General features: G+C 44.7%; 1 protein-coding gene across 8 annotated transcripts in view; it reads right to left on the reverse strand.

The window, feature by feature from the left end:
- The window catches only part of AKAP13 (A-kinase anchoring protein 13), a 336,318-nt gene that overhangs the window by 239,182 nt on the left and 79,859 nt on the right, over nt 1-17,277 (reverse strand). For all 8 annotated transcript variants that reach the window (XR_003852464.1, XR_003852465.1, XM_029575495.1 and 5 more), the window contains exon 3: nt 10,727-10,874. Coding sequence is in view for 6 of the 8 variants with exons in the window: in XM_029575495.1 (XP_029431355.1) it covers nt 10,727-10,874 (148 nt within the window). In the remaining 2 variants the exon portion in view is untranslated. The remainder of the gene's footprint in view (nt 1-10,726; nt 10,875-17,277) is intronic.

Here is a 17,277-nt window from a genome sequence, read left to right on the forward strand (position 1 = left end):
AAGTAAGGAAGAAACATGTTTGAGAGGGGGGAGAGGTCAGAGGGGAAGAAAGAGGGGAAGGGGGGGGGGAAGGGGATAGGGGGAGAAGGTGGCCCAAGATGATGAGCATGGATCCCAGAATTTCTTTTTAAATTTATATTCGTCCTTTTTGTGGCACTTCAAAGCAGATTACATTCAGGTAGAGTCCGTCTGTCTGTCCCCAGAGGGCTCACCATGAGGCGATGAGAGGGTGAAATGACCTGCCCAAGGTCAGAAGGTGGTCAGTCAGATGTACCCGGTGCACACACAGCCCTGCCACCGACGCAGTCTCGTTCCCATCTTTTAAGACCAGCTTCATCAAACACATTTGAAAAGGCAAGAAACGGTTGGCTATAGTCGCTATTAACGTTCCCTGCACCAGGAACGTAGCTAGAAAAATAGGATTGAAGCTGTATTATAACTCCCTATCTGCATAACACACACAAAAAACCTCACAATGAAATGCTCAGTAAGAATCGTCAGATGAGTAGCCTTGGTACCATTGATATGCATCTTGTTTATTTTGTTTCTAGTTTGTCAAGGCATGAGCACATTATCAATGCAACACATAATAACAGTGCAAATGTCTCAATAGTTCTTCCTGGTTGATGTGCTCATAACCAAAACTAGGTGTGGCCATCAGGTGGGTCCAAACGTTTCCGAAAGGAATTAAATAAGTTCTTCCCTGTACAGAACTAGGCACAGAACATTTATAATAGATTTTTTTTTTTCCATTTTGCTCCCTGCTCTTTACTGCATGATCAAGATCATAAGAAAATAAAAACAAAAGTAGGACTTCCAGCATTAGGTTTTAAGAAATATATTAAACACCTCCAATGCAAAGAGTAAAAAAAAAAAAAAAAAAAAAGATACTTATTGGCTAAACATTGGAAAAAGCACCACAGTACTTGCTCACGCCTCCTCTTGTCTGCCTGTGCTCTCCACTGTTTTTGTGCCTTTTCGGCGCTGATGACTCCTCAGCTGCAGTTATTTCATTTAATCGGAAAAGGTACTACTGATAAAACCTCTCTAAACTTTGTAAACACTTAAGAATAGAAGCCTTAAACATAGCATATACTATGCAGGCCCATCAAGCCCAGCACGGGTCTCCGACATCGGCCAGTTCACACCACAAGTACCCAGCAGATCCTAAGAAGCAGATCTCTTTCTAGTTGCTCGCTCCAAGGAATCAGCAGTGACTTTCCCAAAGTCTACCTGGCTAATACGTAAGATGTGCCGTCATGCTGAGTGCTGGAAGTCTTCTCGGAGAACAGAACCCAGTGCCGTTCCTTCACCACTGAGGGCTGCTCTTGTGGGTAACAAGATAACCCTTCCTCCCCAACGGGGTTTAGTGAGCACTTGCACCAAGGCAAGCAAAAAAGGATGCACTCGAGAAGAACAAAGGTGTGGTGCCAAGAAAAAAAAAAATGTGCACAAGTGGATAGAAAAAAAAACAAACTCATGACATATATAGAGAGAAAGACAGTGCCTTGCAAAGGTTTTCAGGGTCTTGTACATTTTTTTCTTTTATTCTCATTTTCCAAACAGATTCACACAAGAATGTAAATCAAGAAAGCTTCAAGCGAGGCATCTGATGCATAGAAGTAATCTCGCATCTCAACAACAGAAGCACCCTTGTCCCGTACATTATTCTCATTCTGCTGTCTAAGAAATACAAACCGAAAGGAATTAGTTTGTTTCACTGATCTGCACAACGTGCCTTCTACGTCGGGGTAGGCAACTTCTGTCCTGGAGTGCCACAAGCAGTTCTGATTTCCAGGTCATTCCCGATGAATACGCATGAGATGGAGGCGGTGCCTTGTGCATCTCCTGAAAACCTGACCTCTTTGCGCCATTCCTGGCCCAGAGTTCTCTAAGCCTACTCTATACTTTCATTGTGAAAGAGCAATTATAGAAATATTTTTTCAGGAGCTAAGAATAAAAATAAAAAGTCTTGATTACATAAGCCTTCACACCCTTTGACACAGCAAACCCAAAACTGGATCTGGTTCAAGCAAGGACTGCTTTAACAAGGCCCGTAATAAGTTAGAGAGAGCCAATCACAGTAGATGAGCTGATTCGAAAACTCCTGGATGAGGAATCAAGCTGTTTCTGGTGTGGGAAATGAATCTGAAGCAAAAGTCATAACGTGCAGAACAAGGAGCTGCCGAAAAAAAACTCCAGTCTAATGTTATTCAAAGGTGCAGAGTGGGAGAACACACAAAAAAAAAACAATTTTAATATCCCTTGGGGCATTGTCGGTTCCAGTTTGGCAGCCTGAAGACACCGCCGGGATCAGGGTGTCCCTCCCAAGTCAAGGGAACTGCTGCGGAAGTCCCGAGATTACTTTAAAACAACTGTAAAGGTCTCTGCCTAAGACTGGGGGAGAAAACAAGACGATTCCACAAACGTGGCCTGTTTGGGAGGGTGGCAGGAAGGAAGCCACGGCTGAAGAAAGGCGTGGATGCTTCTTAAAAGGGCCAAGTGACCCAGAAAGGGCACCAACCAGCCCCGGAGGCTAGGGGGCGCTCCAGGCCGCCTCTAGACTACCAGGGATGTCTTTGAAAGGTATGGGGGGGTGGGCCACCTGGAATTTAATTTTACCTAAAGCGGATCACCGGGGGTGGGGGTGGGGGGGGGGGCACTAGAAGCCAGGGGGTAGCGAGGTTAGGATGACCAGAGGGTTGTGAACTAGGGGGAGGAGATATTTTAATCCACGTGAAAGAGTTTGGGAAGGAGAGCAGAGCGTCGCTGGGCGGGACTCAAAGTGTTTTGTTTTAATTGTTTTAATGCGGTGGGAGGGGGGGGGGAAGGTGGGGGTCTGCCAAGATCCCCAGGGTGGGAGGATTTTTTTAAGTTTGCATGGTGGGGGGGGGGGGGGGATTTTTGGGCTGTTGGACCTTTAAGCTGACGGCAGCCGAGGGCAAAGTTGTCCGCCATTGCACGGTTTTCGACCTTTCGGGGAGATAAATTTTAACTCAGATTTTTTTCCCACGATAAAAAACCACCACATAACTCCCACAATATTTTGTTCAAGAGGGACACCCCCCCCCCCCCATGGTAAAATATGGCAGTTTAGTAAAGGATCCCCTAAAAGTGAATGTGCATCTCCTGTGCTGAACTATTACCAAGCCACAGGGAGGGATGAATGGCTAAATCCAGCTGAACAGCAGTTTCAGTTTCCGGACTGCCTTCCATTTATCTATTTATCTATCTATCTATCTATCTATTTATTTATTTACAACCTCTCAGGCTTGGCATGACACTGCTGCAATACCCACTCCATGGTATCTGGCTAAGCCATTTTTACTTTTTAATTAAACAGTGGGGGGGGGGGTGTTATGCTACCTTTACTTTCTTAAAAGAAGGCTGCTGACATTTAAACAAAGAAAAGACTTTTTTTTTTTTTTTTGTTAAACACACAGCTCTAGGATGATTCCATTTTTTAATTTTTTTTTTTTTTTTTAAGCATAATTGATTTTTTTTTTTTTTTATTCCAGCTGGATGGCATTTACAATGGTCCGGGCAAGAGTCCATAACAACAAGGGTTACATTTCAACAGAAACTCTCTCAGCTGCTTTTTCACCTGTTGCTGTCTCTGTGGAGAGAGCGCAGACGTCACTGGCCGGATGCTTTGCCAATTACCCGTAAAGGCGGCCGACATTTTTCACGCATAATCCCGGCATCTCGCTCAGACAGTCTGCGCTATCTCTTCTCCCTGCCCTCCACTTTCTTTTGCTATGACAAACTACTCAGTGCTTTTTTTTTTAAACCAGATTATCAAGCTTTTCCCCGGTACTGTGACAACAGTGCTCTCAGAGATCTAGTGCAGTCAACAAGCACCGCCTTTGGGTTTTCTGTTTTTTTTTGGCAAATGAAATGGAGATGAATTTCCTCTTCATAGCACAGTAACTGCTCACTGTGTAGGAAATTTACGTTTGTAGATCAAGAGCCCGGAAGCTACAAAAGAAAAAAAAAAAAAAAAAAAAGTAGTAGAACACAGTTGCCTGGCCCGACGTCATTTTGTTAACACATTCTCCAACAACTGTTTTGAAGTCAAACCAAAAATTCGGCAGGGAGATCCTTCATCCTTTGCAGCTCACTCCAGACAAAACCGTTGGACGCATCGGTCTATTTCGGGATACTATCAGGAGTAAAAGATACGGGGGAGTCTAAAGTCCCTAAAATTAACAGAAATATTTACATTGACTGGCTAACTTTAACAGGAAAGCGCCTCGCTCCCATAAACACGCGTATCGGCGCGCGAGCAGGGATCAGCTGCACGCAAGTAGGCGCGTACCATTTAAAACGCCCCCGCCGCATGTACGCGTGCGCGGAATCTTAAGAGGCGGCTCCAGTAAACGTCCCGCACGTACTCCCGCTGGGGCTTCAACGGCTTTTATGCGCGATTGCTCGCATGAGGGAAAAACCAGCTTTTCCAATTAGTCCACCAGTTTGCCCAGTTGATACCGAGGACTTACAGATTCCCTTCTGGCTCTTCATTCTGTAAGCCCCCTCCCCCCCCCCCCCTTCACGCTGTGCTGAAAACCCTAAAACACGAGCCCTCTAGACTTGCTCCTCCCTCAGGACCAGCAGTAAAGTTACGCGGATAACTCGGGGGACGCGCGCCATGGTCGGCTATTTTTAAAATTCGGAGTTACGCGCGCAAGCCTTGGCCTCGTTCCGGAACGCCCATGCCTCGCCCCTCCCCCTCCCCCCTTATTCTCGACGCGTACACGGGTACTTAACGTGTGAACTTTGCGGCGTCGCTCGCGCACTGCCCGCATATGCGAGTATCTGGTTGAAATTCGCGCAAGCAACGCTTTTAAAAATCCACCGCCGAGGATGCCGCTTACTGAAAAGCCGAAAGGGATAGGAAAATTATACTACAGAATACAACAACATTATCCCAGAGCAAACAACAACAACAAAAAAAAACAAACCAGTTTAAAGACCTAAAGCATCCAAAACTTAGACCTCAACTAGGTGGCAATACATCTGGCCTGCGGTCAGTGCGCTTGCTTCATAGAACGAAAGTGACACAGGTTAAGGTGCAGGTACAATGCTTGACCTGTTCCACTGGGTTAAACCCTTAAAATAAAGCACACAAAAGGCCGGCCCCCACCCCCACCCCCCCCCCCATCACAGCTACCAGTGTGACCTGTCGGAGCTGCAGCGCGCCGCCGAACCACTGACTGAAGAATGAACTTGCCGCAGGCTACCAAACACTACAGCCACGGAAGCTGTGGTTGGAAACACCGCAGGTCGCATTTCAACCAGGCTTCTCCTTCAGCTTAAAAAATGCGCTCAAAACGAACTCTCCTGCCCCTGGTGCGTTTATGCTGCTCTAACCTCACCGCTTGAAATGGTTCATCTCATCTATTGAAGGTGATCTGAAAACACTTCTTCAAAAATATTTACGGCTGGGGATGGGGGGGGGGGGGGGGGGGTTGTGTTCAGGATCTGCCGTGTGGGGATGGGTTCCCGCTTCCATTCCCGGATGGAGCCTGCTGCACGCCGGGGGTCGGCCAGGGCCGGGGGGGATGCTGCTGTGGAGGCAGAATTCGCATCCCCTGGGGTGGGGGCAGGGAGTCGCGGGCGAGGAAGGAGCCTTGGTGCATGGGCCTTTTAGTAACCAGGCTGAGAACAGCGGGAGGGGCTGGGTCCATGAGAAATAGGGAGCTGCACAATTGTAGCACAGGATGCCAGGACCCCAGCACTGGTTCTGACGGATCTGGAAGAAATAGAGAGAAGGAACTGCCAGGTGGAAAAAAAAAAAATCCCACCAACAATGCAGCACGAATAATTAAGACTCCTCACCGCATTAATCCACTTGCTAATTGCTCTATTACTTCCTCTTTGGGGTTTGAGTGCTAGGTTATATATATTTTTTTACTTTATAGACTTTGGTGGCCTGATCCTGTCCTTAAGGTCTAGTTTTGATGGGAGATCCGGGCCAGAGGCCCCGTCTCAGTGCCCAAAACCCAGATCCTGGTGGCCAGTCCCGACGCTGGGGGCTGGTCCTATCACCCAGGCCCGATGCTAAGGCCAGGGCCCAGGGCCTAGCACCCAGATCTGATGCTGGGGCCTGGACCCAGCAGCCAGGCCTGGCCTCCTAACGTCTTTCTCTGTTCTTCTTAACTTCAAACTATGCCACTTCCGCTCTAAGGACTGGGCACTGGTATCAGGGCCTAGGTCTCGTATTTTTACCTTTCCCTGCCCCCCCATAACAAACCAAAGTAAAACCAACAAAATCTCATGGGGGTTTTGTTTTTTTTTGTTCCATTTTTAAAAAAAATGACATGAAACAGAATAGGAAATGTCAATGACATTGCTATTTCCATTCACACGCATGCACACCCCTAATGCCCATGGTAAGGAAGGAAGTACAGCATTTCCTGGACAGAGGGTTAAAGCAGCCATGCTTCCTATTCAGGAGAAGATCCTAATTGGCTGTAGGCCGCAGCTCAGAAGACAGAGCTTACTATAGTGAAGCTGAGCCAACCCTAGGATTTAGGCCTCTGACCTAAGTCCCAATCTAGGGAACAGATGCATTTCCCGTTAAATGTATCAAGCCCCAAGAAGGTGGCTGACAGGCCTCTGGTTCCCCCATTTCCTCCTCCTCTCGTCACGCCCCAGAGCACAAACTTCTGAAGTGGCTCCCCCAAGTGGTGGGCCAGCATACGACAAAAGCAGAGAACAGAGCCCACCCTGCTGCCCACCACAGATGCAGAGTAGGCCGAGGAGCCCTTCCCGTCCCCGCACGGTGGCCAAACTCTGAAGTGGAGGAGAAGCCAAGCAGTTAAGAGCAGCAGGCTGAGAATCGGGGGGAAGCCGGGAGTCTTAAAAACAGGGCGAGGAGAAGCTGAGAGGATCAGCTTCCCTACCCAAGCTCTCCTGACACGAACCCTGTGGAGCAGGGAACACCTCCTGCATCTGAATGTAACATCCCGTGTAACCGGCTTCAGACAGGCAAGTATTGAAATCTAAACCTGCTGGAACCATTCAAATATTTACAAAAGACGCAGGCCAGCTGTGCTTTTCTCCCCCCCCCCCCCGACTAAAGGATTTTTTTTTATATCTTAAAATAAGGCTTGTAATTTTTTCAGATTTATTTCTTACATCAGACTCCCCAAGGGCCATTTCAATAGCGGTAAAATATTTTAACAGCTAAGAATGGTTTTCATAAGAGCCCCCCTATTTGATTATGATCAGTTGAACAATATGCTGAGGATTAATAATCTCAGCAAACCCTATGTGGCTTATTCTGATCATTTTAACTGTCCTGCAGAATACGGTTAAAAATGTTTAACCCACGTTTATCTTATCAGTCTATTTACTGAATCGTGATAAAAGGCACCCTAAAGCAAGTTAAGGCAAGTTATCACAGCTGGTTTTCACCTAACCTCCACCCCCCAAAATCTAATTCTTGCTAAACTTTGTAAAATGCAAAGAAAATCCAGTGCTTACACATCTAAAACCAATCACCTTTACCACCCGATTCCTAGAAACATTAAAACCGTGGCACCGTGAGCAGTTTACTCTTTTCCCAGCCATAGCCCGTGGGTCAATATGCAAACTCTGTTTTCTTAATCTGAAACCAAACATCTAAAAGCAAAGCAAACAATCACGCCACCACTATAAAGCAACTGGACCCCGCATTCTGCTCTCCTTGTGATCCCTTAAAATCCTACAGTACATAAAAATTAATGCCAAGCAAATATCGCTGTCCGAAAGCGCCCCCACCTTCTGAACAGGCAGCTGTAGTTCAAACCACTTCCTTATAAAGATGGCTGCACAAGACATTTCCGCGCAGCCGAGGCGACGTTCCTCGTAAATGCGCAAGCTGAGGTGGTCTCGCTTTTTAAAATAAAGTTGTCTTACAATGCCATGCTTTTCCACACGCCACGGCAAGTGACACAAATGGGCTTTCCTATGCTGAATGCCAGTGCAGACTCTGAATGGACTGAAAGCTCTTCCAATCCCGCTGTTCGATTAAATTTATTGTAATTCACCTTGAGACCGACTTTGGAAAGAGGCAGAATATTAAATGTTCATTAAAAAAAAAAAACCAACCTAGCAGAAGATCTACAACAGCAACACCGTGCTACAGATGCCATCCAATGCGATGTCAAAAACGCTAATGAGAGGGACCTTACTCTGTGATGCACAAACTTGTAATTCAACATCTTCCAAAGATGCACCAGTCATTCCAGAAGAGTCATTTTCCCAAAAGGAAATACTTCATAAACACCTGGATTCAGTATTCACTGTCCATTCTCTCTTTCATAAAATAAATGGCGGCGTAATTCAAATTATTCCAACCTAAACTGATTAGATTTTGGTACATAATTCATTTTGTTTCCATCATCTCCCCTTCACCCCCTCCCCCCTGCCAGAAAACAGCTTCTCTCTTTTCACTGTATGAGATATATCTGCACCCAATGGAGGCAGCGCCCGCAAATATAATCAGATGGCTGCTCATTGTGGATATGCTGAAAAAAACCTGACAGGTGAGAAGGTCCTCGAGAAATAGTCTTCTCAGACTCCACGTTCCACCACTTCATACCTGCTCACTCCAACTAAAACGGTGCCATTATAGTAATGACAAAAGCTCTAAAGCACTTTGGCAGAGCAAAAGCAGGCATTTTTCTCCTCAAGGTGAAGATACTTTAGTTTTGAATAAATCCCCTCAACCTTCTGACAAATGTAGGGAAAAATCGGAATTTCCAAAGCATTAACATCAATTTTTCCATCCACGTTTACCGGCATCATGCTTTCTATGATGGCTGCTCCCCCTACAAGACCCTACGTGAGCGCAGTCATCTGACAAAGATGCATGAGATACAGATATACCCAACCTTCTGCCACGTGTGATCATTACCTTCAAGCAAAATAGATCCAGTTGGGAACAAATGATTTAAAATGCTTAGAAACCACAAAACCCAGTCACTGACTGATCACTGTGGGTAACGTACAAAATTCAAAAGCACAGCAGAACAAGAACAGTACACATCGCATAACAAATACACTGTAATCATAGATGAAAACGCTCTAAAAGTCACTTAAAAAAATAAAGTTTTAAGTTGCTTTCTAAAAATGTCATAATCCTCATAACATTCTTATAGAAGAAGGAGTTATTCCAAACAGAGAAAGCTCTTCATCTCGTTTGTTGGCACAAGGGCTTCTGAGATAATATTGACCCTTCCAACGCAATGACCAAGTCAGCATATAGAGTTCCATGAAACCTGACAGCGAGAAACTCTGAAAATACAAAGATTTGAAAACCGTGAGACTATAATGTCCTGTGTGGCTCAAAACCCAGGGCTGAGTCTTTTTTTTGGGGGGGGGAGGGGAACAGGGAGATGAGGAGAAAGAGGTCATACTTGGGGTGGGGGAAGTCGGTAGGAGGTAAATATCAGTGCAAATTAAAGTAAAAATGCCCCCCCCCCCCCTCCCTTCAATAACATTTCCACTGGAGCCCCATGGCAGTAGATTCTCTATTTTGGGGGGTTTTTTTGGGAACATCGCTTAAATCATAGCTTACTCCATATCACTTTGAGTTCCTTCTCTGCTTCAGAGTCCTGCTAGTAACTTGATTCCTTTTGAGGGTGCAGTTTAGGGGTCAGCAGGGCACAGAGCTATTCATTCTCAGGTTCTGCCCCTAACTGACTATCACAGGGTTACTCAGCTGTGCAGGCCATTCCCTCTCTCTATAGGCACCTCAGGCATCTATTAACAAGATTTACAGAGCTTCCCAACACAATTATTGCACTAAAACAAATCCTTTGATCTGTTACTCTGGCCCTTGCATCAGCTGCAATGCATCATGGGAGTCTTTGGAAACAGATGACTGCCCTCCTCTTTTTTTGGGTGGGGAAGGGAAGGCATCAGTAAAGTATCCAAACCACCAAGCAAGGTAGAACAGAAAAGTAATAGCTTTTACTTTTAAGCCCTTCCAATCTGTGAGGGCTTTTTTTTTTTTTTTTTAAATAAAGACTTAGGAGCCTATTTAGTTTTGCTAAGCAGCATTAAAAACACAGAATGAGCCTTTTTAACGTGCACTACTGCTACGCATGTGTAGCACGCTAATTCAGAAAAGGCTTTACTCCCTTTAGTGAACAGCGAGTTAAAGTACTGCAGCGATGCTTGTGAAAAATGCACGTTGTGGCACGCTTTCAACAAAACCTTTTAACTACAAACGTATAGTTAAAGTTTTGTGTTAACCCAGACTTTTGCATCAGCACAAACAGTGTTCCATGTAAATGAGCTCATTAGCATAATTTAGAATTTTAATCTGCTCCTTTACCTTTTTGACCCTAAGATCCATGTTATTGGGAGGGAAAAGGTGCAAACAAAGGCCATGTGTTAATACTCCTTAACACCGCTTTAACAGATGTTGAACACCTGCATTAGCACTAACACCCTCCAATAAACTGACCTCTTACAACCATCCTCGCTTTTGAGAAATGCATACATGGTGCCAATACCTGGGAATCAGCAAGACATGTTTTATCCAAGATCAATGAACGGCACGCTGAATACATAAACTCCGACCACAGCATTATTTTGGGGGGAATTGTTTCAAAATTCCCGACTACATACAAACAGTGATGATTCCAGAATTAGGCCACATTCAAAGCTTTGCTTACCCAATTTATTAAATAAATAATAATAAAAAAAAAAATGAGATTCTTTAGATGCTTACCAGGAGCAATGGTCTCTAAGGTCCTAGAATTCACTTTCCTCGTACTCGCTAAATGCTTGAGAGTGGAGCCAGCAAAGAGCAGGTAGAAGACTACATCTTCTCCATGCTGTACTTCCTCCGTCAGTAGCACAGTCAGAACAGCGTCGCCCTGCAACAGAGAAGAAAGATGGAGCACTACGCCCTGGTTTTCAGCGCCTTTTGCACCATTTAGGGGGCTTGGAAGCCACCGTTCACCCCCCACCGGCGGCTGCATCAAGATCGTTCTTCCACATAACCAAATGTTTGAAAAAAAAGAGGGCTGTAAGGATCAGTTACAACCTGAAATTTAGAAAGGTATGTGAATGAGGCTCAGAGACCACTTATGGTTTATTAGAATGTACATACCGCAACATTACCAATAAAATGTACATAATTTGTTCCTCGGAGATTCACTGAGTGACCAGGCTCTGCGTCACAATCTTAAAAGATAATCCAGTTTTCTATAGAGGAGCCAAAACATTGTAATCTCCTGAGTTACCCTCCCTTCCCCCTATTGTACCAAGGTTCCCGGTCAAAAAAATCCAATCTGCTACATTTAGGTGGAACATGCAATCCACTGAATGAAAGCTCCCAGAGGGAAACGTATCTGACCTACAGCTCCCTTCACATTTCCAAGGGAGATGGCATGTGAATGGTCACATTTTATCACTGGGAATCTAATTCTTCACAGAACACACTTGGGGAAAAAAATCCTCTTTGTAACATAGTAAATGATGGTATAAGAGGACCCGGAGGTCCATCCAATCTGCCCAGCAAGTTTTTTTTCTTTCTTTTGTGGGTAGTAACTGCCGCTCTGTGCAAGTTACCCCATGCCCTCTGTTAAGGGCAGTAACTTCCCTTCCATGCAGGTTACCCCCATGTTTCTGTTAATGGCAGTAAATGCCGCTCTGTGCAAGTTACCCCATGCCTTCTGTTAAGGGCAGTAACTTCCCTTCCTTGCAGGTTACCCCATGTTTCTGTTAAGGGCAGTAACTTCCCTTACATGCAGGTTACCCCCCATGTTTCTGTTAAGGGGAGTAACTGCCGCTCTGTGCAAGTTACCCCATGTTTTTGTTAAGGGTAGTAAATTCCCTTCCATGCAGGTTACCCCATGTTTCTGTTAAGGGCAGTAACTGCCGCTCTGTGCAAGTTACCCTGTATTTCTGTTAAGGGCAGTAAATTCCCTTCCATGCAGGTTACCCCCAATGTTTCTGTTAAGGGCAGTAATTGCCGCTCAGTGCTTCCTTTCTCTGATGTATGTGAAATACGTTTTTGTCACTTCTCTTTATCTCTTTTGCAATCCTTTTTCCACTTGAGCTTCCACCATCCTGATTTCTTTCCTCGCCTCTTTCAGTTTCACCAGATATTCTTCTCTGTATTCCTCTTTTTCAGGTCGATGCAATATGGAAGCACTAAAAATAGGCATCCAAACTAGGTGGTCATTTTCCTAACATGTGTCCATCCACTTCTCCTGGGCATGTGATGCAATATACAAATGAATGGCACGTTAAAAAGGACACGCTAGGGGAAACTGTGCATCCCTGGCGCATCCTTGGCATCGGGTACCCAGGAGATGTGGCTGTGCGCACAACCATGGGTTAGGAAAACGGATCCTGGTAAACCGAGCGTCCATTTTCTTCACCTGACTGCCATCAAGACTTTTTTTTTTTCTTCATGTTCCTGCTTTCTGGGATTCCTCCTACTTAGTAACGCAATGATATTAAGTCAGAGGAACCACAGAAAAGCAGTATTTTCTGCTTTCTGTTGATAGCTTGGTGTACCTCAAGACTTAATGCCAGCTCTGGGGCTAGAATTAAGTTTAGAGGGTTAAAACGTGCACGTCGAGCGTTCCGTGATTTTTTTTTTTACTAGCTAATAGCCTCCTCAACATGGCATTTACATGTGATTAGCATCAATAGCTACTCACAGGTTTGGATTACGTGTTTTGGATGCGCTAATCTCATTATTGCATCAGGAGTTATTCTAGCACATTCCAAATGCATGTCCAACCGCGCATCAAGCTGTGTACTAGACTGAATGCACTGTATTTGATCGGCCCCTTTGTGTTCCTTTATACTTTCTGAATGCTAATTTTTTTGCCTTTATTTTTTCAGCCACATCTTTGGAGAACCAGATCAATTTCCTTTTGCTCTTTTATTTCCTTTTCACACATAAAGATTTGTTGCCTTTATTCCAGCTCCTTTTAATTTGGCCCAGTGTTGTTCCACTTTACCCAGTCTTCCAGCTCCTCCTCAAGGGACTTTCCCCATTTTCACAAAATCTGTACTTTTGAAATCCAGGGCTTTGATGTTCTTCTGACTTCATCTTGGCTGCTATATCGAACTATACCATCTCATGACCACCACCTGGACATTAGAGATACTGTCTCCAGTAGTGAGCACCAAGTCCAGTATCGCTTCTCCTCTCGTGGGCTCCATCACCATTTATCTACGCCAGAATACTTTGAAAGCATCCACAAATCTCTCTACTTCTTATGGATTCTGCAGCAGGGATACTTTTGCAAGTGGACGATTTGGGGCGGATTTTAAAAGCCCTACGCGAGTAAATCCAGCTGGATTTACGCGCGTAGGGGGGTTACGCGCGCCGAGCCCCGGGATGCACGTATGTCCCGGGGCTTTGTGAAAGGGTTGGGGTGGGGCTGGGCGGGGGCGGGACCGAGGCCTCCGGCACAGCGGCTGTGCTGGGGGGATTGCGCGCCAGCCAGAGGTAGGCGCAACTTATGGAAAAAAGGTTTGGGGGGGGTTAGGTAAGGCTGGGGGGCGGGATAGGTAGGGGAAGGGAGGGGAAGGTGGGGGGTGCGGAAGAAAAGTTCCCTCCGAGACCGCTCTGATTTCGGAGTGGCCTCAGAGGGAACGGGGAAAGCCATCGGGGCTCCCCTAGAGCTCGGCGCACACAAGGTACACAAGTGTGCACCCCCTTGTGCGCACCGACCCCGGATTTTATAACGTGTGGAGCTACGCGCGCATATTATAAAATCGGGCATAGATTTGTGCGCGCCGGGTTGCGCGCACAAATCTACGCCCGCGCGTAGGTGTTAAAATCCGGCCCTTTATGCATAGTCACTCGGGCACTAGTGCTGTCATCCTTAGATTATTACAATTCTTTGTTCTTCGGCTTGCCACAATCAACCATGAAGGCATTACAATTGATCCATAATTAGTTTAATCTCAGGATGCTCTTAAGAAGGACATATTACTACGATTTTGAGAAAATTACATTGGAGGATCAGGATTAAAGTCTTGGTTCTGGTTTTTAAAACTTTACATGGTCTGGCACCTCAGTATTTTCCTTCCGTTGTAGGTTGATATTATCGTTCTGCAGGGAGATGCCTTTTAGAAGTGCCATCTAATGCATAGATTAAGCTAAAATGAATGACAGATTGTATGCTTGGGATGACAGGACCATGTCTCTGGAATGAGCTCCCTGATTTCTTGAAAAAAGAAACTGACCTTATGAGATTCAGGAAACTACACAAGACATCTTTACATCATGGCTTTTGGATCTGGACTGTAAGGTAGTGCTAAGATGACTGACATAGTACAAAAAAAAAAAAAAGCCATAAACAATCTGAGTTTTGGTTTATGTTTATGGAGTTATCTGTGCAATTCTGTTCCTTGCTGAGATGATTGGATCAGTGGGTTATACATTTTATAAATAAAATATTCCAGTCCACAAACAGTAAATTAAAATCTCAAATGAGCCTCATTTCTCTCTTCCTTCAAATTTTCTGGGTGTCTTTAGCCAGATCTTTGTCCAACAGTTCTGTCTGATTCGGAGGCCTGTGGACTCCAACAGTTTAAATGGAAGTGCCATCAACTTTTCCCCAAGACAGCCCACCGTGCCTTCTGCATTTCAGTTATCAGGATATCCCATGACAAAGAGCTAGCCCGCCGCTTTTCTGTCCTCTCTGACCTTCCTCACCAGGTTACAGTCCAGGATGACCCTATCCCATTCATGAGACTGAACCCTATTCTCTGTCATAGCAACAATATCCAAGACTGCCTCCACCATTAGGGCCTACAGATCTGGAACTTTGATGAACGGGCTACGAGGATTTATGCACATGGCTTACCAGCTCATCTTCTTCGACTTGCTGCTCCTTCCTCTGCATCTCGTCATCCCTTCTATTTGAGTGGACGAGTTTCTCTCTTTTCTCCAGCCACTTCCTTTATGTGTTGGTTGTATTTGGGGCCACAATCCCTTTTCATTGACTTCCTTCTCCCACCTCCATCCTCCAACTTGTGCTTGATGACAGACCGTATGCTCTTGATCCTTTTCCCTGCCACAGGCAGATGGAGGCCATCTTTACTGTACGATCTTTTATTATTATTCCATACACGGCCCCAGTCCCCAATATATCCAAATCCTTCTTCTTCTTTACATCAGGTTGTGAGCCATGTGTTGAAGTTGTCCATGCGGCTGAGCCTTTCCCTTCCCTTTTCGTGAACAGGTACCACTTCTGTTATGCGCCCAAGCTGCATCCCCAGAGCTTGGTCGATTTTCTAGCGATGATGTCGTTGGTCCCCAGATGGATGAAAACATCAGTTTTATAGTCCTCGCTTTCTTCTTTATTGGCACTGAGAATCTGGTTTGCGTTTCTGCCAACTGAGGATCCTGGAGGGAATTTAACTATCGTGTGCCCCTTTAAAATGAGTCCCCAAGTTGGAGCCTTCCAGCAGAAGGAGTTTTCTGTTATGCTCTTGCATCTCAGCCGAAGATGCTTCCTGTTGCGTTTGAAAGAGTTTAGGGGTTTCTATGTGCATTTCCTTTCAGATGCCACTTCAGTTTCCAATGCAGAAAAGGTGTTTTGTATGGGAATCATTTGGAAGAGTGGGTGTCTCTCTGACACAGGCTTTACCCTAGCAGAGCTCACTGTAATCCATTTATTCCCGTTTTTTTTAATCCTCTGTGGGAGTGGAGGCTGAGATTCTGGATCTGGCAGATTGTGGAGAGTGGGTGCCTACAGTCTACAGGTCTAATCTTTCCAGAGCCCACTGTAATCCATTTATTTCTGGGCTTCTGATTCTTCTGTGGGAGTTGGGGCAGTTATTCTGGATGCTGCATAATTAAGGAGGGGTTGGGGGTTTTTTTCGGAACTCCTACACAATTCTTCTTTTATATGAGTCGGCTCCTATTTATTTATTGCACACAGCTAAAGACAAATGGAATACAACTTTAGCCTCCAGACAGTGCGCCTTAGGACTGAAGCACTACAGTTGTTGCACTGCATAAAAATCATTAGGTTAATCTATATTATTGTGACATCTACAAACTGTTGGATTAGTTTTTCTATTAAGTGAAACAATATTTGACGTATGTCCCTAGAAATATTTTTAAAGAAAAAACAGACTCTAGGAGTAAGTAACAGGGAACCAGAAACCCCCTAAATTCATTTATTTTAGATTTTTATATTCCGCTTTTCGGCACTCCAAAACAGATTACGTTCAGGAACTATAGGTATTTCCCTATCCCCAGAGGGCTTACAATCTAATTTTGTCCATTTAACATTTCTTTAATAACTTATAATTAAGCCAAGTTCAAATTTAGACTCTAGCAAAAGATTCTGTACAATTATTTGAAAGAAAAGTATAAAGAAAAAAAGATATAAACAGAAGATTGTAAAGATTAATAGGCAGAATCTGAAAGCATGAATTTACAAGCAATATTATGGCAATGTTTAAGTTTCACGGTATCTAAGTCGTGCTACCACTAGGTAACTGAAGATGAAGTAATTGGTTGGGAGTCCAGGGAAGGCTCAGGGGTGGGTGGGAAGAGGGGCAGGAAGGGAGGGTATAAAAAACAGTTGATATTAGTAGCGGAAAAACTTAAGGGCAAGATTTCAAAATGGTTTGCCACTCCCTAAGAAAGAAAGCCACAGGAAGTTACTCTCCAAGAGTCAAAAAATACACTTTCTACCCAAGCCCTTTTACCCATCTTTTTTTCTATTAATTAATTTTAACCAACCCCCTACAAAATCAGACTGGTACAAAAATACAGTCAAACTTTACTTTGCCCCAGAAATCATGAAAGGAAAGAATTAGAGACGTAGCCACTGGTTAGTCGGATCAGACATTCTCTCTCAGAAGCCTGAAAACAAATGAACACTGCTCAAATGTTTGCCAGGCCCAGGACGTTACTCTTTAAGAGTTCTTTTACCCAACGTCTCTCTGCTCGTTGTTGTACTAAGGAGAACTGAACAATAAAAGGGGGTGAAAGAGTTTTAATTTTCTTCTGATCCAGACTAGCTTGACAGAATAAACCGGCTTCCATTCTTACTAACAATGGGCCGCACCAGAACCGTAGGACAAATTCTTTTGACGTACCAGGCTCCTTCTGTAAATGGTCAATGGCCAGTGAACTGGGCACATTTTCTAAAACTTTAGAGAAAGGTATAGCTCACCTAAATATATAAGATATATATGGTGTATATAGTCTTTATAAAACAAATTGGCAAACCACGTCCTTGATTTGGGCTGCACCCGCTGTACTCTTTGTGTCCGAGGTAGCCAGCA

This window comes from Rhinatrema bivittatum, chromosome 13 (genome assembly GCF_901001135.1).
Source record: "Rhinatrema bivittatum chromosome 13, aRhiBiv1.1, whole genome shotgun sequence".
In the NCBI taxonomy this organism is placed as follows: Eukaryota; Metazoa; Chordata; class Amphibia; order Gymnophiona; family Rhinatrematidae; genus Rhinatrema; species Rhinatrema bivittatum.